Raw genomic sequence first — 22,930 nt, forward strand, 5'->3', positions numbered from 1 at the left:
TCAACGCTTCGCTCTTTACGCTAAAGCTTTTTATTTTTTTAAAAAATAAAATTTTGAGATAGAGTCAAACTTTAGCGTAAAGAGCGAGGCGTTGAGAATGGGACAGTCCCTTTCATATACGGAATAAGTTCTGTTCGTTTTAAGTGTTAATGTCGCTCCTTACTTTCAGTTTAAAAAACTTGTTTTTTTATTTAATTTCTGATCTTTTTTTATTTAATGCAGATTTTATTTTGGCTCATCGTCATTGAATACGTAAACAAAATTTGCATAAAAATTTAACTTTTCTTTTGCTAAATGGATATCTCTAAATTTGTTTAGGACGTAATTTACAAATTAACTTACGTAACTAACTTCTATATTCGTATATGTTTCTTCTGGCAAAAAATACAAAGTTGCAGATTTTTGCAGATATGAGCTTGAAACCTATGTAATAAGGTTTTCTGATACGCTGAATCTGATGGTGGGATTTTCATTAAAATTCTTTCACTTGTAGGGATGTTTGCCCCCTCTCTAAAAAATCGAGTAAATTTTCTCTGGTTCATAGCCTTTGATGAGTAATACTAAACTTAATAAAATTTATATATTTAGAATCAGCATTATAAACACATTCTTTTGATACATTTATTGACATCGAAATTCCGTTTTTAAAAGTTTCGATTACTATTGAGCCGTATCGCTTGTTTTTTTATTGTTTTTTTATTACGTATATGTTATTACGTATATGAGGGGGTTCTCCCCTTAGTCAATACCACGCTCTTTACGCTAAAGTTTATTAAGAAATTAGAATAGTTTTATAAAGTTTTATAAAGAAAGTTTTATAGTTAGAAAGTTAGAAAGAAAGTTAAAGTTAGTTAGAAAGTTAGAAAGAAAGTTTTAAAGAAAGTTAGAAAGTTTTATAAAGAAATTAGAATAAATAGCTCTTTTGAAAGCACTAAAAAAAACTGTAGCGTAAATAGCGAAGTATTGACTTGGGGGAGAACCCCCTCACATACGTTATAATTTCTGTTCGTTTTAAGTTCTAATGTTGCTTCTTACTTTCAGCTGAAAAAACTTGTTTTTTTTTATTAAATTTCTGATCGTTTTTTAAATAATGCTTGGAAATCCGGCGCCCCCTTCATAGAAATGTCCTTTACCCCAAAGAAACATCCTCCACGGAATGATTCTCCAGAGTAACCCCATCCTCTAGCCCCCTCCAGAAAAAAATCCTTCCTGAAAATGTCTGTATACTTCCCAATAATCAATAAATAATGCTGGCAAGTCCGGCGCCCCCTTCATGGCAATTTCCCTTCCCCCCTGAAAACTTCCTTCCTGGACAGTTCCTCCAACATAACCCCCGACCCCCCCCCCAATACTAGAAAAAAAACCTCCTGAAAACTTCTGTATACTTCCCAATAACCAATACTATATGTTAACATTGGGTAAAATTCATAACTTTTAGCCCTGCCCCTGGGGACTTTGGGGGATTAAGTCGTCATAAAAGACATATTTAACATATTTTCGACCATGCTGAACAAAATGGCTATCTCAAAATTTTTATCGGGTGACTTTGGGAAAAAAATAAGCGTGGGAGGGGGCGTAGTTGCCCTCCATTTTTTTGGTCACTTAAAAAGGACACTAGAACTTTTAATTTCCGTTCCAATGAGCCCTCCCACGATATTCTAGGACCACTGGGTCAATACGATCACCCCTGGGGAAAAAAAACAAATAAACACGCATCCGTGATCTTTCTTCTGGCAAAAAAAGGAAAATTCTACATTTTTATAGATAAGAGCTTGAAACCTCTACAGTAGGGTTCTCTGATACGCTGAATATGATGGTGTGACTTTCATTAAGGTTCTATAACTTTTAGGGGGTCTTTCCCCCTTTTTTTGAAAATCAGCCAAATTTTTTCGGGCGCTTAACTTTTGATGGGTAGTACTAAACTTGATGAAAGTTATATATTTGAAATCAGCATTGAAATTTGATTGTATTGATGTATCTATTGGTATAAAAAACCCATTTTCTAGAGTTTCGGTTACCATTGAGCCGGGTCGCTCCTTTCAAACAGTTCGTTACCACGAACTGTTTGATTGTCTCAAACTGTATATTCTTTCATAGTATACAAAGGTTTGTGGATCTGTCGATAGAGCGTAGGTCTTATAATCCCAAGGTTTAGTGTTCGAACCTTATCCAGGCCAACCTTCTCTGTTAATCAGAGGGATGATTCTGGTTTCTAGGAAAGTAAGGTTTTATTACAAACTTTTAGTCTCCTAGTAATATTCAGTTATTATAAACTTTACTTTTTGTTCTTTATTTTAACTAGCTGTGGAAAAAAGAAAAACCAAAACATAGTAATGAAGTGGCATTTGTTCATTATTCGGTACACCCTCGAGAAATGACGCTGTGCTTTTTACTGTGGCTACTGTAGTCTTGTCAAGAGTCTCCGATGGTAGAATGGTGAGCGAAGCTTGTACATGAAAATGCAGTTTTTTGTAAAAAGTGATACTAGTTGCCCTCCAATTTCTTTGGTCACTTAAAAAGGCCACTATAAGTTTTAATTTCCATTCGAATGAGCCCTCCCGTGACATTGTAGGACCACTGGGTCGATATGGTCACCCCTGTGAAAAAGAAAAAAAATAAACACACATCCGTGATCTTTCTTCTGGCAAAAAATACAAAGTCCCACATTTTTGCAGATAGGAGCTTAAAACCTCTGCAGTAATATACACTGAATCTGATGATATGATTTCCATTAGGATTCTATGACTTTCAGGGGGTGTTTCGCCCTTTTTTTGAAAATAAGGCATGTTTTCTCAGGCTCGTAACTTTTGATTGGTAGAATTAAACTTGATAAAACTTATATATCTAAAATTAGCATAAAAATCCGATTGTTTTGATGTATCTATTGATATGAAAATTCTGTTTTCTAGAGTTTCGGCTACTGTTGAACCGAATCGCCTCTTACTTACTGTTTGTTACCACGAACTGTTTGAAAAGCTTGGCCATGAAGAAAAAAAAAATCTTACTTCACAGCTTATCTAACATATATCAATAAAACTAGTGGAAATAAATTGACTGGTGATATTTCCCTATGTTTGCTGGATTACAGAAAACTATCGCTTTACTGAAAACACAAAAGCCAAGTATAAAAAAACAAGAATATTAATTTAGGAGTTAAAAGTAAATTCGTAGTCTTTCAGCAGCTGTAATATCAGTAACTTTCAATATACAATTAAAATTATTTTAAAAACTTAGGCATAAAAATAAGATTATTGTCACTAAACAGTATAAGAAATAATGGATTGATTTATCGTGTAACATCTTGGTCTCACCTACTATTACTCGAAATATGAAGAACATATCAACAATAATATGGACTCTGGAGATCCAGTTATTTCTCTCTATAAAACAGAATTTCAAGTTGTGATACAAATTTTAAAGCGAGTCTGTAGTCTTGTTACTAATAAGATTCCTTCACTTCGAATAATCATGAAAATGAAATGTCTTTTTCAGATCCAAAATGACAGTCAATAATTGAACTGAGCTCATTCTGCAGAAGTGATGCCAAATTAAACGAAAAAAATGAAATAAAAATAAAGCAACAATCTAAAAATGATTTACTTTTATACTGTTTAAAGTGTCCTTTACTTTTACCGTACCAAAACTCCTATATTGTTTTGTGTTTTCAGTAAAGCGCTAGCTTTCTATAATCCTGAAAACATAGGGAAATATGACCAGTTGATTTATTTGCACTAGTTTTATTGATATATGTTAGATAGGCTGTGAAGTAATAATTTTTGTTCGTTTTAAGTTTCAACTTCGCTCTTTACTTCCCTCGGAAAAACTTTGTTTTAAAAAAATTAAATGATCAAAGGAACAGCTACAGGTATCAAGTTGAAACTTTCAGGAATTCAAAGGGGGATTTAAACTAAATAAATAATAGTATATGTGTCCAGGTTGTCAAAGTGGCCTAGCTGTAATATCCCAAGATAAGCTAAGGGTATCAAATTGAAATTTTTAGAGAATGTTGAACTTCAGACATTATGTAAATCCCGAAGGCCGTATCTGCAACGGCTAATGGTATCAAGTTGAAACTTTCAGGGATTTCTGAGAGGGATGTTGAACTTAATCAAACTACATGCGAATTCAGATAGTCAAAATGATATCTTTTCTAGACCATTCTAGCCTAGCAAACACTCGCGTCAGAGTCACAAATAAAAGAACGCAAGAGTCAGAAAAAAAGAGAGCGATGATGTAGACTATTTTCTTCTTATGTATGCTATATTCTTTTGAATACTCCCAGGAGGATTCTTTTGAGTATATTATCTATAAATTGCCGTGGAATTAAGATCTTAGTTCTAGAACCGTTAAAACACGCTGTTCAAAATACGCATAGTTTTTAGTAAAAAGCAAATGACGCAATACACTTTAGAAGGTTTACGGTTAGGGGGAGTTGCCAAACTCCTTTATTTTTTGGTAATTTCTACTTGTTTTAAGTTTGACTGGATATTCATTTGAATTCTTACCCTTATAGAATTTATTTATTCATCAGTATCTGCTATCGTTGTGCTTTATCTTTTAATTTGTTTGAATTTCTTTTCGTTTTGGGTTTCATTTATTTTTTATAGTAATTTCTGGTTTGTCTGCAGATGCTTTGCTTCTGCTTGTGTTAAATTTTAATATGGCTCTTTATTTTTGTTTGAAAAACTTCTTTTTCGGAAAGTTTTTTTTTTAATTAGAGAACTCACTAATCCTTCTACCTTGGGGGGGGGGGGGGTGCATAGACTCAAGCCTTGCATACAAGTCAAGCTTGTATATATGCATTTTTGTAGAGAAGAGGGGAGCCCAAAGCCGTACCCACAATTTTTTTTCGGAGGGGGTTAACTCAATTTTTTTTTTTGGGGGGGGGGTACACCAAAAAACGCATACAAAATTTGTTTATGTCCATTTTTGTTACGTTCTTACGAGTCAGACAAACATTTCGGGGGGGGGGGGCTAAACCCCTTAACCCCCCTGGATACGGCCTTGCTGTAGCCTATAAATATATGAAACATATTGGAAATTGTCAACACTTAGATATTTTTTGAGAACTTGGTCTCAAAGGTTCCGCTGTCTGCGTCTGGAGTTATGAAAATCATGGTAAAAATAATGGGTTTATGGAACAGTTAATTGCCCTCCACGTTCCCTCCGAGATCGACTTCTGCGAGCATTTATCATCGTAGTTGTGGAAATTTTTATGTTATATCGAAGTTTTGTGACTCAATCAAGATACTTCTTAAAGATAAGTTCTGCGAAAAAAAAAATATATATTGTCGCAAAACTGAATAAAAATATTAACGTAGGTTCTTTGATGGATTGAGCAAAGGGAGCTTTCTTTAAAAGCAAAGGGTGAAATGGCACTAAAACTTTGTTGTCCCAAGTTTGAAACCTACGGTCTTAAATCATTGAGTCAAGAGGAACTTAATGAAAAAAAAAATGTTTGGGGTCGCAGGCCCCCGGGAAAGGATTAAAAAAACCTCCTGATTTGCTCGATACTCATATGCTTAAGCCCTTGGGCTTAGGGGTAAAATCTAAATAAATGCAGAAGAAAACAAATAGATAAAAACCATTGGTTATCCCGAAAATGTGAGGCCTGACAAAGAGGCAAAAACTGTCTCTCTGAAACTTAAAACCGCAAGTCCCTGGGGCAAGGGTTTCGTGATTTTCAAAACAAGTTTAGTTTGGGGGGTATGGCCCCCAAAAAACTGCCATTTTGTTCCGATTGATTTCAAATGATATTCTTAAGTCCTTAGTCATGGAAGCCCCATTGCAGACGTAAGCCCCATCTTCACAAATTGAGAAGAAAAGTTTGGTTCCCCAAAAATGGGGCCCGAAAACGGTTCAAAACTGTTTTTTCAAATCTGCTTGAAACTTGAAGAATAGATGGCTAAGCTAAGGGACCAAACACTTTGTTGATATGGAGAAGGTGCTAGGGAATTTGGAAATGGGTCAAAAAACCTGTTGTCCCTTTGATGTGTTTAAAACCTATGGCCGTAAGTCACTGGGCCAAGTGGAACTTATTGTAAAAAAAATGAATATAAAAAGTTTTTTTCAACTAAAAGTAAGGAACAAAATTAAAATTTGAAACGGATGGAAATCATTACGTATATGAGGGGGGCCGCCCTCTCCTCAATACCCTCTCTTTGTGTCAAAGTTTTTCTTAGAACTTTTAAAAGAGCTTATTATTCTAATTAAAGAGTCTTTGTGATTCAGGAGTCATTCTTAAACAGCTGGAGCAAAAAAGTAAACTTTAGCGTAAAGAGTGAGGGACTGAGGAGAGGGCGACCCCCCTCATATATATAATAATTTCTGTCGTCTTAAGTTTTAATGTTGCTCCTTACTTTCAGCTGAAAAAAAACTTTTTTTTATTTAATTTCTGCTCGTTTTTTAAATAATGCTGAGAAATCCGGCTCCCCCTCCGTGGAAGATTCCTTCCCCCTATGAACAATTACTCCTTAGAAAGGTCCTCCCAGATAACCCCCCCCCCCACATCCACCAGAAAAATCCCCCTTGAAAGACGTCTGTATACTTCCCAATAACCAATGCTATATGTAAACAATGGGCAAAGTTCATAACTTGCAGCCCTTCCCCCGAGGACTGTGGGTGGTCAAGTCACCCTCAAAGACATAGTTATTAGATTTTTCGACTATGCTGAAAAATGGCTATCTCAAAATTCTGATCGGGTGACTTTGGGGAAAAAATGAATGTGGGACTGGGACTAGCTGCCCTCCAATATTTTTGGTCACTTATAAAAGGGCATTAGAACTTTTGATTTCCGACCAAATGAGCCCTCTCTGGATCTCTTATGATGAATAGTTCGATACGATCACCCCTGGGGAAAACAAAAACAAATAAACACACATCCGTGATCTTTATTCTGGCAAAAAATTTAAAACTCCATAGTTTTGTACATAAGAGCTTGAAACCTCTACAGTTGGGTTCTGTGGTATGCTGAATCTCATGGTGTGATTTCTATTAAGATAGCTTGATGTTTCGGGGGTGTTTCATCCCTTCTTCAAAATTCATCAAGTTTTTCTCAGGCTCGTAACTTTTGATGGGTAACATTAAATTTGATACATTTTACATTTACGCATAAAAATTCGATTCATTTGATGTATCTATTGTTATAAAAACCCTGTTTTTTAGAGCTTCGGCGAATATTGAGCCGCATCGCTCCTTACTTTTAGTTCGTTACCACGAACTGTTTGAAAAGTTTGGAGTTTCGGTCGTTTTAAGAACGGCCAAAAATTCTTTTCTAATCTGTTTCAGAACTGATATCCTTAATTTCTTGTGCCGAAGGGATATGAATTAAAAAAAAAACGGGGGAAAAAAATATTAATTCTTCTGAAAAAAGTGATTTTTTTTTTACTCCGAACAGCTTGAAACTGATTAGGTTGGGGGCCCGAGCCTGAAAAACTTGTGCCAAATTTTCCCGTCTATTGGGTTGAAACTTTTGCCTGTATCTAAAAGTCCTTCAGTCAGAAGGACTTTTGCCTAAAAAAAGAAGAATATGCTGGTTTACTGAAAACGGAGCCCTATATTGGGTGAATAAACTGTATTGAGTCGTGGCATCAGTAAATAGGTGCAATATTTGTTTGTGTCTCTACTATAATTCAAATTACTCCCCACCAACACAGTATATCACATGTATGGTTAAATGTGTATTGTTCGTAAGCATGCCTTAGATAAAAAAAAATTTAAATATAAGTTGTAAGTTTCTTCATCGGTACAAACCTAACACAAATTAAAGCTGCGGTAATTTGAGTTCACTAATGGTGCAAAACTGAACTTCTTCTTGATTCACAAGTCTTAACTATTCAAAACATGCAATAGAGTAAGTAGTTGAGAAATAATCTTATTTGAAGAAACCAAACATAATTTATAGGCAAAATTTGAAGCTAATTTTGGCTGTGGCCCAATTTGTGTGCCACGATTGACTGAGTGCCACGATGCCTGGCAATGTGCATAAAATTTATTTAGTCTGGGGACAGGGGGATATCAATGTCGACACGAACTTTTGAAAATAACTTTTTGTTTTGATTCATGACGCCCAAAATAGGCCCAAGTTTGTTTTGTCTCCGATTGGCTTGTAATCTGCTGGTCAAAATGAGCCTAAAGGGCTCGGCGCACGTAGCTGATTTCGGGAACCGATTTCAGCATCAGTGGACAAACGATAGAGGTAAGAAAAATTTGTTGGAAGAAAAATTTATTGCGTGAGATTTTCAAAACAAAAAATCATGGATACAAATAGTCAATTGGAGTTTATTAGTAGTTGCATGATTGATCTCAGCTTAGTTCTAAGCTCAGTAGCGGGGTCTTTCACCGCAGACATCTCCGGCTAACGGTTTATCTGTTTCCCTATTTTTTGTGATGATCATGATGACATTCGGTGCCGAAAACTAGAAAATTTTTCAAGCTCAAATCGACGCCGATTTCTTTTAAAATCGGCTCTGATTTGGAAATCAGTTCTCGATATCAGCTACGTGTGCCCAGCCCTTAAGAGAAAAAAAAAATTATTTTTGTTTGCCAAACATTGTTTTCCCCCCATGCAGCCAAATTTGGCTGCATCCGATTTATGATTCAAAATTCTCGGTTTTTTTCGCTGACCCGCTTGAAAATTTTCCAAAAAATTGTTCCAATGGGAACCTCTATTGAGATAAAAGATGAAGGAATCAAATCTGGTTGTTTCGACAAGATGACATAATTTTTTTTTCTTTATTACTCATCAGAAAATAATTTCTGGGACCACACTGGCTAATCAAGCAGTTCGTTGTAACGAACTGTAAGTAAGGAGTGATCCGGCTCAATAGTAACCGAAACTTTGAAAAATATAATTTTGATACCAATAGATACATCAAAATTGGATTTTTATGCTGATTTCAAATATGTAATTTTCATCAAGTTTAGTCCTATCCATCAAAAGTTACGCGCCTCAAAAAATTTGCTTGATTTTTGAAAAAAGGGGGAAACACCCCTTAAAAGTCATAGAGCCTTAATGAAAATCACACTATCAGATTCAGCATATCAGAGAACCCTACGGAAGAGGTTTCAAACCCCTATCTCCAAAAATGTGAAATTTTGTATTTTTTGCCAGAAGAAAGATAACGGATGCGTGTTTATTTGTTTTTTTTGTTGTTTTTCTTTCTCAGGGGTGATTGTATCGACCCAGTAGTCCTAAAATATCGCGGGAGAGCTCATTCGAACGGAAACTAAAAGTTCTAGTGTCCTTTTTAAGTGACCAAAAAATGGAGGGCAACTAGGCCTCTTCCCACGTTCATTTTTTCCCCAAAGTCACCCGATCAAAATTTTGAGATGGACATTTTGTTCAGCATGATGGAAAAATATGTTGACTATGTCTTTGAGGATAACTTAATCCCCCACAGTCCCCGGGGGAAGGGCTGCAAGTTGTGAACTTGCCCAATGTTTTTGTTTACATATAGGCTAGTATTGGTTATTGGGAAGCATACAGACGTTTTCAGGGGGGATTTTTGCCGGCAGTGGGGGGGGGGGGTTGGGGGATCTTTCCATGGGGGAAGGGACATTGCTATAAGGGGGTGCCGGATTTCCCATTATTATTTAAAAAAAGATCAGAAATTAAATTAAAAAAAAAACAATTTCCCCAATGTTTCCCCAGTTTTTCAACTGAAAGTAAGGAGCAACACTAAAACTTAAAACGAACAGAAATTACTACGTATATGATTGGGTTCGCCCCCTTATAAATACTTCACTCTTTACGCTAAAGTTTTTTTTTAGTACTTTAATAATAGATATTTATTCTAATTAATGGCCTTTATTGATTATGGGTTCATTCTTAAAGATTTAGAACAAAATTCGAAATATAGTGTAAAGAGCGAGGTATTGACTAGGGGGCGAACTCCCTAATAGACACATTAAAAATATATGAATATAGAAGATAATTACGGAAGTTAATTCGTAAGTTATGTATATTTATTACTAATAGAAACGTTGGTAAATAAAACTAAAGAACTTTCGAGAAAGCCATTTAACCAAAAAAAACAAGTAAAATTCATATGCAAAGTTCGTTTTTTATTATTCATGTACGGTGAGCCAAAATCAAAACCTGCATTAATTAAAAAAAGTTCGGAAATTAAATAAAAATAAAATTCAAGTTTTTTTAACTGAAAGTAAGGAGCAACATTAAAATCTATACGAACAGACATTATTCCGCATATGAAAGGGACTATCCCCTCCTCAACGCCTCGCTCTTTACGCTAAAGTTTTTTTTTGATTGTTTTGAAAAATAGAGTTGTGAGAAAGAGTCAAACTTTAGCGTAAAGACCGAGGGGTTGAGGAGTGGATGGCCCCTTTCATATACGGAATACTTTCTGTTCGTTTTAAATTTTAATGTTGCTCCTTACTTTCAGTTAAAACAGCCAGTGAAAAAACACTGACTGTTTATTGTCCTCGTTTTCTTCCTTTCTTCGCGATTTTATGTTTTATTACTCATCAGAACATAAATTTTTATTAAAATTGAGCTTGACATACTTTTAGTTTATTTAACAAACAGTTTCAACAAAATGTAACAGCAAGAGATTAAAAAAAAGAAAATGGTGGAATAAGGAATGCGTGTATTCAAGGGTGTTTAAATGATATGGGTGAGGATAACCTGAGCCCATGGCCGCCCATAAGCTGGATTTTAGAGGGGGCTCACCTGGTCTAATCGGCACTTCCAGTGCTGTATAATAGAAATTTCAAAACAAAAATATAGAATATAAGGCAGCATCATTCAGCCAGCGAGGGGCTGGAGGCTCCCTCTGCCCCCCCCATATGTGCGGCCATGCTTGAGCCCTATAATGATCTTCAGCCCTATGTTTTTATATGATTAGCCATTTTAATTTCTACTCGTTTTGGGTTTCATTCATTCATATATTAATTTGTTTCTATTTTAAGTATTATGGGGGAACACAATGATACTATTAAAAGTATTTCGGTTTTCACTGGCTCGGGTATATAATACAGTCGCTTTGCCTCAAATTTTAGTTTTTTCATCGCTTCTCCCGTTTTTTAGAATTAGTAATATTGCGCATGTAAAAACCACATTTTTTAATTTTGCTAAGTTCCTTTGCCGCTTTTCTAAATCTGAATCAAATACTTTTTTAAAGAATGCATATAAAATAAAAAACCCTGTCGATGTTTTGGAGAAAAAGCAAAAGAATTTTTTATCCAAATTAAATGTTTTTTCTCATAATTTATATAGAGCTGCGCACGAAGCTTAATTTATTTTATTTGATTTAATTTTTGAATTAAGTGTTAATTTGTGAAGTGTTAATTTATTATCTATTGAATGAAGTGTTAATTTGTGTGGTAAATTTGATTGAAGGCCTTTGCGTATTTGTTGTTATATAGTTTAAAATAATTTTATGGCCTGTTGATTAGCGGTTATTATTTTTATTTATTTATTTTTTACTCTTCGTATTCGGAGGAAATAAAAAGTTTGAATTGAATTGAATTGAATTAATATGGATTTACTTTCCCTTGAATATCTTATTTTTGGAAATTCTTTTTTAATTAATTTTATAATAGCGTCGCTAATTTATCAGTATTGTACATGAAAATTGCTGATTATAAATTTGATTATCCTGTCTCAGGGAGTTCAAATAACTTTGTTAAAAAAAAACGTAACTTCTTTTTACGAATAGCGAAGTTAGACTGTGGAATCGCCCCCGGAATTTGGAAGTTTTTTTTCGATTCCTTGTGTCAGTACTGATCCTTTAATAACTATGGATTTGCTACTCCGATTATCACAATTATCCGATATCACGATATCCGATATCCGATATCACGATTTGCTACTCCGATTCATTATCCTATCACTGCTTTTAGTCGTTTTAAAAATACCTTTACACGCTGAGGACCTTTCTTTCATCCCTTACAGAATACTTTTTGAAATTATTTAAGATATACGGATTCAAACCCGCCATATTCGGTTTGTAAAAATCCTCTATTGATTTTAAATCTAGTTTTTTCTATATTATAAGTGTTTTTTTTAGATAAGATTTGTTCTTATCTTTCCATTCTAAATTATACGTTCATAAAACTAATGTGGAGCGAGTTTGAATACTGGTAGTAGCAACGTAGTTTAGATTATACCAATATGATTTGTAATATTTTTAAGGATTCATTAGCGAGTTGGTGGAGTAAGTTGTTTTCTTATTCATTATTCCTCACTTTTCCCTATTTAAAAGTCAGGTTTTGTTTCACATGGAAGATACTTTTCGAGATTTAGTTTGCATACAAACTCTCGACAATGTCGCATATCAAACTGTTCATGGTAACAAACTAAGTAAGGAGTGACGTGGCTCAATAGTAACCGAAACTCTAAGAAACAGAGCCTTGAAAACAATAGATAAATCAAAAGAATCGAATTTTTATGCTTATTCAAAGTATATAAAATTCATCAAGTTAAATGTTGCCATTCAAAGTTACGAGCTTGAGAATTGTTGCCAAATTTGTGAAAAAGGAGAGAAACACCCAAAACATCAAGTGATCTTAAGCAAAATCACACCATCAGATTTAGCATTTCATTGAGCCCTACTACGGAGATTTCAAGGTCCTGTGTACAAAAATTTTGAATTTTGAATCTTTTGCCAGAAGAAAGATCACGGATGCTTGTTTATTTATTTATTTTTCTCAGAAGTGATCATATCGAAGCAGTGATCCTAGAAGATCAAGAGAAGGCTCATTTGATCTTATTCACTACTTAAAAGAGTCAGTTTTTGTTTCATAAGGAATACACTTTTTTTCAATATTTTGATTGACTAAAAAACTCTCGACAATGTCGCATATAACAATGAATGATGACCCTCATAGAGGGTTTGGTCTCTGTTAACATTTTATTTATTTATTTACTTTTTGTTATAGACGTTCCAGACTATTCCAATGTAAAGCTCGTTTTGACTCCCCCCCTCTTACGTCCATCACTCTTCCGAAACGTGCCCTTTGATCTCTTTTGACTCTATGAAAGTAAACTAGAACTTTCAATTTTAAATCAAATGAGCCCTCTGAAGTTTATACGAGCATCCCTTCCACAAGAACCATATATGCGCCCACGGCATAACTTACAAAGCTTCTCAGGGTGGGTTGTGACGACAAAAACGTAGCAAAAGAAGAACCAGGAACTCTAATAAAGTAAAATAAAGTATAAGCACACAAAAAAAATTTGCACCCTAGTTTCTGCGCTGTCCTAAATTAAAATTCGATTTAAAAACTGGTTTTTGATGATACTTGTCATATAGTTTTAAAAGAGAATTAAAAAGGGAATTTAAAAAAAATTTAAAAATTTTAATAAGGGAATTAAAAAGGGAATTTTAAAATTTTAAAAAATTCTCTTTAAAAAGGGAATTTTCATTGCATTTGAAGGTGAGCATTGTGACTGAAACGCAAAACAGGCCTGTCCTAAGTATTAGATTTGTTTACGAAGAAACTGGAACTCGACAAAAACAGAAATAAATTTAAAAAAATTTTCGTCTTTAAAGAAGAAACTGGAGCTCTAATAAACTGAAATAAATCAAAAACACAATTTTCGAACTCTCCTCTCTGCGCTGTCCTAAATTGCTGCATTTTGAAAGCAAGCATTGCGTCAGAAACGCAGAACAGGCTTGTCATAAAAATTATATTTATTTACGAAGAAACTGGATCTTGATTAAACTGAATAAATTTATAAACAGATTGTTCTTTAAAGAAGAAGCTGGGACTCTAATAAACTGAAATAAATCAAAAACACAATTTTTGCACTCTCCTCTCTGCGCTATCCTAAATTACTGCATTTTGAAGGGGAACATTGCGACAGAACCGCAAAACAGGCCTGTCCTAAAAATCAAATTTTTTAACGAAGAAATCGGAACTTCAATAAACTGAAATAAGTAAAAAAGTGTTTCTTCTTTAAAGAGTAAACTGGAACTCTAATAAACTGAAATAATTCAAAAACACAATTTTTTGCACTCTCTGCTGTCCTAAATCCCTGCATTTTGAAGGCGAGCATTAGGACTGAACCGCAAAAAAGGTCTGTCCTAAAAATCAACTTTGTTTACAATTAAATTGGAACTCGAATAAGCTGAATAAATTGAATAACAGTTTCTTCTTTAAAGAAGAAAACAGGATATTTTCCCATTATATGGACACTTCGGCTATAGACAGTTGAATGAATGCAGTGATGGAGACTCGTAAAGCGGGTATTGTTATCTAAATTGACCGAAGAGCGTGGTTTCTCATTTACAATATTTAAAGCTGTTGTTTTTTGGGGTTTAGGGGGAAAAAAGGTACCTAGGTTAGGTTACGTATTTAATATATGCTATGCTTTACCCCCCCCTAATATGCAAATATATAGCCCAAATTTGTTCGTAAACTATTATATATACATGCTATTTTATTTTATTTCATCAGCATTAACCAAACTTGACTTTTTAGAAGTGTCCATATAATGGGAAATTACTGAAAACAGTATCGTCTTATCCCCCGTACGCGAATCATAAATTATGTTCCAATGCATTTTTTAGTTTTAGAAGAAATATTCCCCCTTTCTTCCAAAAACAAGTTCTTGTCTAAGTGGCTATCTAAGTGCCTTGTCTAAGTGGCCTGTGGCCAGCCACACTCAACCCTCCAACCATTGTTTGCATTTCAGGGAGTATTGTTTCACGTAAAGGCAAATAGGTTTCAAAATAAAGCTCTGTGAGAAGCAAGATAGTCACCACAAGATAACAGGAACATAATAGCCTAAATAACCTCATTTGCATACGTGATCTGGAAGCAATTTCGATTCAGAATATATATAAATGTTCCCGTCGTTTTTATGGGAAATACATTTTGATTTTGGGCGGTCAACCAATGAAAGAAGGAATATCTTAACTTTTGTGATGGATCTTGCGTGTTATTTATGAGATTAACTTGTCAGTCGATCTGTATCTAACTGGCAACTATGTTACTAAAAATAGTTTAAAAACTTGAAAAAAATTGTATCCAAGTCCAATGTTTTTTCTTACTATTTGGAAATTCATTTATTCTCTTTTTTCTTTTTTTATCCCATGACCACTCTATGCAATCGCTGTTAATTTTAAAGAATTTGTTTTCCCTTTTAGTGTTTTAGGAGATAGATTTTTTTTATTCTTGGCAAATCTTGTAATCGGCCATAGCCTCTTTTATGCTTATTTTATAAATAATTCAAGAACATGTCAATAACATTAGCTATTCAACTGTAACGCAGTAAGTTGGTTTGTGGGGCCACATTTCCGCGCCTACCTCTGCTCCAAAACACTTATATAACATAAAAATAACTTGATATAGAAAGAGTCTTTTTTGAGGACGATCACGACAAGTTTTTAAACAAAATTGGTCGAAGATTACTTTTGAGAAAGCTGTCCTTGCATATCGTCGAGGCTGTGAATTGGCGTTGATGTTCAAGAAGAAGTAAATATGATGAAATTGCTTTGAAATTTAATTTAATATACAATTTGACGAATATACAACCAACTATAAAATTATAATGTACAGTTAATATGTGATATACAACTTAATACAATTTAAAATTGTAATAAAAATTTAATATACAGTGAGATAAAATTATGAGATAAAAAAGAGGCTTGTCAAGAATTGTCTTTTACACTGTATACGGCCGTAATATGAACAGAAACTCTTTTTCGGTTTTCTTAATGAGCAAGGAAATTAGGCATTTGCTAAGTTTGCGATTATAACCGTCGTTTGAAAAGTTTTGCAGTCAAGCAGCAGCCCATCTAAATTTTTTTTTTTTGGGGGGGGGGGAGGGAAACACATCAAATTTTTTTTGTGCATATTTGTTACGTTTTTACGAGTCGTAAAATTTTTTGGGGGCGGGGTTCAAACCCGGTACCCCCCCCCCCTCCCGTGGATACACTCCTTCAGTCAAGATAAAGTTTTTGGCAATAATAAATGAAAAGAGTCTAGGATGATGTCGTGGCCAGTTCCTTCCCAAATTTCCAGAGTTTCAGAGTTTTCCCTGAAACATAATTGGTTTATTGAGAATCTCAAATGAAAATGAAAATTAGCAAGAATTAACGATACCAGAGAGGCAGAGAGCAAAAACGCTTTTCTACTTTGTTACTCTGTTCGTTAATTATTTAGTGGACCACACTGCCTCTCCATTCACTATTGAAAAGAAAATGTATTAAAAATGTGTAATTTTTTAAAATTAGATAGTGAAAATAAACGGAACTTGAAAATAGAATAAAAACTCATTAACACAAAAAAATATTAAAATTCCGAATCCGGAACCTCCGGCTTCACATCAGCTTCACACCCGGAACCTTGTGTCAACGGAAAAATTACCCAAGAAAATAGCTTAAATAAAATGCATATATATATATTATATATATATATATATATATATATATATATATATATATATATATATATATATATATATATATATATATATATATATATATATATATATATATATATATATATATATATATATATATATATATATATATATATATATATATATATATATATATATATATATATATATATATATATATATATATATATATATATATATATATATATATATATATATATATATATATATATATATATATATATATATATATATATTTGGACTATATATATATTTGGATTTGGACTTTTCTATTTGGTTGATGGTTTGGGTATACTGTTTGGTCCTAGGTAGTTGGATGGATGTGTAAGGTGAAAGCCTCGTTCAAGTGCACATTTGTCTCAATTGCTGGATTAGGACGACAGTTTTTTTGTTTTTTTTTTTTTTTTTTCCAAGTAATTACCTCTTAAACATAATATATATATATATATATATATATATATATATATATATATATATATATATATATATATATATATATATATATATATATATATATATATATATATATATATATATATATATATATATATATATATATATATATATATATATATATATATATATATATATATATATATATATATATATATATATATATATATATATATATATATATATATATATATATATATATATATATATATATATATATATATATATATATATATATATATATATATATATATATATATATATATATACATATATAACAAAGAAAAACACACAAAACATACAAAAACGAAAAGAAAACTCACATTTAAACAAAATCAAATATGAAATTTCATTAAAACACCAAAGCAGAAACAGCAAAGCACAAGACAAGATGTCTGCTATGTTTAAGATTGTTTTGCAAAAGCCCGCGGGCCATAGCAACACACGAAATACAGCAACAGAAAAAGCCCGGAGAAAGAAACATAGGTTCAAATAATGCCAAAAAAAGGAAAATAAGAAAAACGCACAACAATAGCATTTTAAAACCATAATACAGATCAACTCCTAAAAATCTTATCAAACTTTCCCATCAAACATAAATACCTATATTTAAACCCCCATATGAACAAACAAACATAGCTGTTTAGTAGCACACGCATTCCTCTGAGACATCCACTTAATTAACCACCACACACCCCCCCCGACACTCTTCCAAAAGATTCATTCCGCAACTCAGAAAACTCTTCATACTTATATACACAATAAAAGTTATTTTCATTCACATATGTACACATCGGGCAAAATTAGGGGCCTAGCGCCAACCTAAGCTTTCCGAAAAAATTTTCTCTCTCCTAAATCCAAACTTCATCAACATAAATTCCTTTCAAATCCTCTCTATTCTACCCAAATTTAGGATACCCCCCCACCCAGTTTTTACCTCGAGAGTAAAACTCCAAAGACATAGATAGGCCTTTTTGAGCTTGCCATTGTTGTATTTCTTGGTCGTTCAGGATTTGCGTACTTCCTTCCAGACTGACACGCTCTCATACATCGCGTCTTTTCCTTCATCCCACGTCTCCAACAGGCCACAATGGTCCAATATTTTCCTGACTTGATTTAGCCATGTATCACATCTATATACCATCCTTCAAACCTTCCGAAGAATCTGACTTGAAAAGCCGAGCTCTTAAGTAACCTACTATTTTCGCCCAAAATTTCACTATTCTAATCAATCCAAGACCCCTTAAAGTAGAAAGCCCCAAATTTCCGTTCAGTACCACTGAACTGAAAAAAGAATCCTTTAAGTCTAAAATTCTCTAAAAATACCTTTGTTAAACTAACTTAGCTGCTTTAGTCGAACCCCAAACCTCCGACCCATATTGTAGACTAAAAGCCACTTTTGTCTAGGCCACCTCTGAATCCTCATGTCAGCTAGCTAACCTAAATTACTTCTCGATAGCATATTTATTAACCCCCTACCTTTTAAATTACAATCTTCTACATGCCTAGACATCCCCTTCAGCGCGATGAACTTACATCCAAATAAACAAATTCCTCTTTAACTTCTAACATGGTTCCTCCAAAATGTTACTCCAAATGTAACCTCAGGTGCAACCTTTCCTTTGCTCCTAAATGCTAACGCTACTGACTTTCTGACATCCTTCTTCATTCTTCTCTAAATAGTCCTTTTTTATATCTAATTGCTTCTGAAGATTATCTCTACTATCCGTCACTAGAGCTGTCATCCGCGAGTAATTATAGCCTAAATCAATTCAAACTTACATAAGGGGCTCCACTATTTTTCATAAAACCTTGTAAATCATTAATAAACAGTGAGAATAAATCATGAGGTAAAGTAGATTCTTGTTTCACTCCCACACGAGGCGTAATCAGCGTAATGGGAAAATCATCCCATAATCTTCCACTACAAACTTCACGCTCCGAAACATCTCTGCTATTATTACTACAAAACAATATGGGCTATTTTTAACATTTTCAATTGACAACTTTCTATTTGCCGACTCAAAAGCAGTCTTCAGGTCTAATAACGCCATGTCTAGCTGACCGTTCCTGCCTCTAGCATATTTCCTTCTCAATGCCTCCAAAGTAAAAATATGGTCAACAGTAGTAAACATCGGTCTGAAAACCGTTTGCACGGTCAAAGTATTTCCTCAGTTTCTAACCAATCTCCTAACCTAAATTCCAAAACCTTAAGGAATGATTTATTTACCGGATTCCCCATAAAGATATACCTAAAGTTTTTATGTATATAGCATTAATAATTCTGACGTACAATAGTGTATAGCTTACCAAAGGTGGATCTAGATCAGAATCTTGGGGGGGGGGGGATGTAACGTGACGAGGGTGCCAATAACTGACTAAATTGACAAGTTTATTTAAAACAAAGGTAAAAAAGAGAAAAAAGACAAATGACGGAACAATCTTGGGAGCCGGTGGTCCCCCTGCCCCCTGGATCCACCCCTGGAGCTGACATTTTGCCATGTGTAATTTTTTTTCATTGATACATATTGTATAAAGTAAATTTTTATCTTATTTTCACTGTCTTATCATTTTTTTACACGTTTTTTTACGTTTCAGTTGTTACTGTTGTCAGGTACATACATATTTATTTTGCGGGAGGGGGGGGGATGGAAATAAAGATCTAGTAAAGCTTAGGATGTAGGGGAGGGACAGGCCCAGAAGCAGGGGCGGATCCAGGATTTTCTTAGGGGGTGCAAAATCGGTTGATCCGATAAAGTTGCTTCAGGAGCAAGTTTATTTAACGCAAACTTGTGTTAATTAAGTAAATTAAACTACTTTAGACTACGTTAGGGGGCGCTCCCTCGCCCCCTGGATCCGCCACTGCTCCGAGGCACCTTGAATAATTCCTTGTCCCTCTTACATCGTTTGCGCTTGCTATTTATGTTTCATGAGGGGGGGGGTCCCATGTTTTGTAATGGGGGGGGGGTCCTTTCCAGTGGTTGATATAAAAGATCTCTTCGGAAGATAAAAGAATCTGGGCATACAACTCTATTTTTTTTTCACTTTCCCCAAACTTCAGCTCTATATTTTACCTTATTGACACAGGGATGCTTAGAAAACCATTTCATTTGCTTAAGACCATTTCTTAGTTCACAGTTTGATTAAATCTATTGTTGAAGGTTCGGGAACTCCAGTGGAATTCCAAACTTATCGCGAAAAAGTTTTAGATGCAGTCCTGTCTATGTAACTGTCAACTCATGATTTCTTATCTAGATTTTAATGAATTTACACGATAAATAAGTTTAATCTGAAAAACGTGCTTTGTGTTTGTAGGTGTTTTGCAAATGACAAGTGTATTAGCTCATGTGTTGGCTTTGTTTCAGGTTTCTAAGCATTCAGGTTTCTCATTTCAGGTTAATAAGAACCTGACCCCTTTTCCAAAAAGAAAATTGTTTCGACGTTCGACGTTTAAGGTATCGAAGAGAATTCAGCTGCAAATTCCGAGAATATTAATAACAATGTATTACAAAATGGGCCACAGTCAGAGTTGTTATAATGTCAGAGAGGTTTTCGGGTACTTTCCCATTATATGGGCACTTCTAAAAAGTCAAGTTTGGTCAATGCTAATCAAATAAAGTAAAATAGGATGAATATATAGTAGTTTATAAACAAATTTGGGCTTTATATTTGCACATTAGGGGGTGGAGTGGGGCAAAGCATTGCATATATTAAATACGTAACCTAACCTAACCTAGGTACCTTTTTCTCCCCCTAAACCCCAAAAAACAACAGTTTAAATATTGTAAATTCAATGAGAAACCACGCTCTTCGATCAATTTAGATAACAATTACCCGCTTTACGAGTCTCCATCACTGCATTCATTCGACTGTTTATAGACGATTTGCCCATATAATGGGAAAGTACCGGTTTTCGAAAGCGTAGCCTTCAAATAGGTATTATTAAGGTCAGTGGCCAATAAATGAGATATGTTTGTGATTACAACCCCCCCCCCCTCCTAGTTACGAAATATTGTACAAAATATGTACATTTTGATTGTATAATGGCTATAAATCCTTATTTTTTGTTGAGCCGTCCCCTGATTAAAGTTACCTGTGATTAATGTAGCAAAAACTAGGTCTTCAAAAGAACCCAAATTTGACTCGTTTGAAATCAAGGCTACCATCTGAAAATATCTCAAAGGAGGACATTTGGTATTTCTAATAAGGCAGTTGTTAAAATTAACCAAGCATAGATGGCGCTGCTTTCATTTCGGAATACCTTTAACAAAGTTCGAAGAGATTTAAGTACCTTGAAGGTTTTTCAACTAACTTATATTAATAAAATTGACAGCGAGTTCTTTCAATGTAGGTATAAATCGCTTTTGACAATGTCCTTTATCCTTGTAGATTAATTAAAACAAACTTTTTCCACAAAATAAGTTTTTCCTCAAAAAGTAAAGAACTCCATTAAACCTAAAACGAATAAAAATAGAATCAAATAATCTACCAAGCATACAACTACCACAAATCAGCGTAAACAAATAAATAAAACCCAAAACGAACAGAAATTAAAATAGATAACCGAGTCAAACTCAAAACAAGCAGAAATTAATATGAGTAGGGTTCAAAACCCTTATGCTTTCTAAAAGCCAGAATATAATTTGCACTTTACTGAAAAAATTCAAAAGAATGTGCATTGTCAGTTTAGCATATATATGCTGATATTTATTCTTTAAATTCTTAATAATATTTGATTTATTAAAGTTATAAAAGTGAAAACATTTAAAGAATTTTTCAGTAAAATGCAAATTATATTCTGGCTTTTAGAAAGCATAGGGGTTTTGAAACCTACTTACAACCCTCATCCTCAGGCTCTGGTGTTCTGTATCAACCTAAAAAGCCTTGTTATATGATATTTGGACTATTTTGAATAAAAGAACTGACTCAAAATTTTTGTTGGATACATCTCAGGAAAACACGAAGTGTTTGTGGGTAGGGGGAAGAGGGTGGTAGCAAGGGCGGATCCAGTTTTTTTTTTTGGGGGGGGGCAAAATAGGTTGATCCGATAAACTTGCGTTATGAGCAAGTTTAATTAACGCACTTGAGTTAATTAAGTGAATTACACTACTTTAGAGTACGCTAGGGGGGCGGGGGCGCCCATCGCCCCCTGGATCCGCCACTGGGTGGTAACTGCGCTCTGATCCCTTCGACTCTTAAAAAGGGTACGAGAACTTATGACTACCAATCCAATGAGTCCTCTCCAAAGCATATGCGACCACCCTTTTTTATAAGAACCTTGTATGCCACCAGAGCATAACTTATAATCCTTTCCCTAAGAGCTGTAGGGGGGGGGGGAGGGAGGTCTTCCTCACAGACATAATTTCCGGAACTTTCAACTACGATGAATAAAATTGTTATCTCCAAATTTTGATTGGAGGTGTTAAGGTAAATTATCAGCGTGGGGGGATGTTTCCTCTCAAATCCCTTTGACACTTAAAAAGGGCACTATGACTTCCAAGTTCAAATCAAATAAGCTCCATCTGATGTTTATATGACCGCCCATTCAATAAAAACCTGATATGCCGTCGTGGAATATCTTACAACCCTATCCCCAGGCGATGGTGGTTGTGTCACCCCTAGAGACATTATTACATGTTCTTTGGACTACTTTGAAATAAATCACTATCTCATAATTTCAATCAGATGCGTCTAGTGAAAAGATGGGTTGTCGGGCGGGGGGGGGGGCCTAAATCTCCTTAACTTTTGACTCTTAAAAATGAACTAGAACTTCCAATTTTCAACCAAATGAACCTCTTCTAAAGTTAAACAACCATCCCTTCTATAAAAACGTTAAATACCTCCTGGGCATAACTTACAACCCTTGCTCCTTATCTCTGGGGTTTGTTTCAATCCCAAAAGCCTTGTTATATGGTATTGAGACTATTTTGAATTGAATTGCTATCTCAAAATTTCTAATAATAACTAACAGAATTGCTATCTCAAAATTTCTATTAGATAAATATCGGTACAATACGATGTGTGTGTGTTTGGGTGGGGGTAGCTGCCCTCCGATCACTTTGATTTCTAAAAAGAGCACTAGAGTGT

General features: G+C 34.2%; 1 protein-coding gene across 4 annotated transcripts in view; it reads left to right on the top strand.

Moving 5' to 3' along the window:
- Window positions 1-22,930, top strand: part of phtf (putative homeodomain transcription factor) — a 171,564-nt gene that overhangs the window by 23,046 nt on the left and 125,588 nt on the right. The window contains exon 1 of one of the 4 annotated variants that reach the window (XM_089098551.1): window positions 12,095-12,176. The exons of the other annotated variants lie outside the window; for them this stretch is intronic. Coding sequence (XP_088954677.1) covers window positions 12,134-12,176 — 43 coding nt within the window. The 5' untranslated portion in view covers window positions 12,095-12,133. Of the gene's footprint in view, window positions 1-12,094; window positions 12,177-22,930 lie in introns of those variants that run through there. 4 annotated transcript variants of the gene reach the window in all.

The sequence above is a fragment of the Artemia sp. Qi Xiang Cuo genome, chromosome 13 (assembly GCF_049724085.1).
Source record: "Artemia sp. Qi Xiang Cuo chromosome 13, ASM4972408v1, whole genome shotgun sequence".
NCBI lineage: Eukaryota > Metazoa > Arthropoda > Branchiopoda > Anostraca > Artemiidae > Artemia > Artemia sp. Qi Xiang Cuo.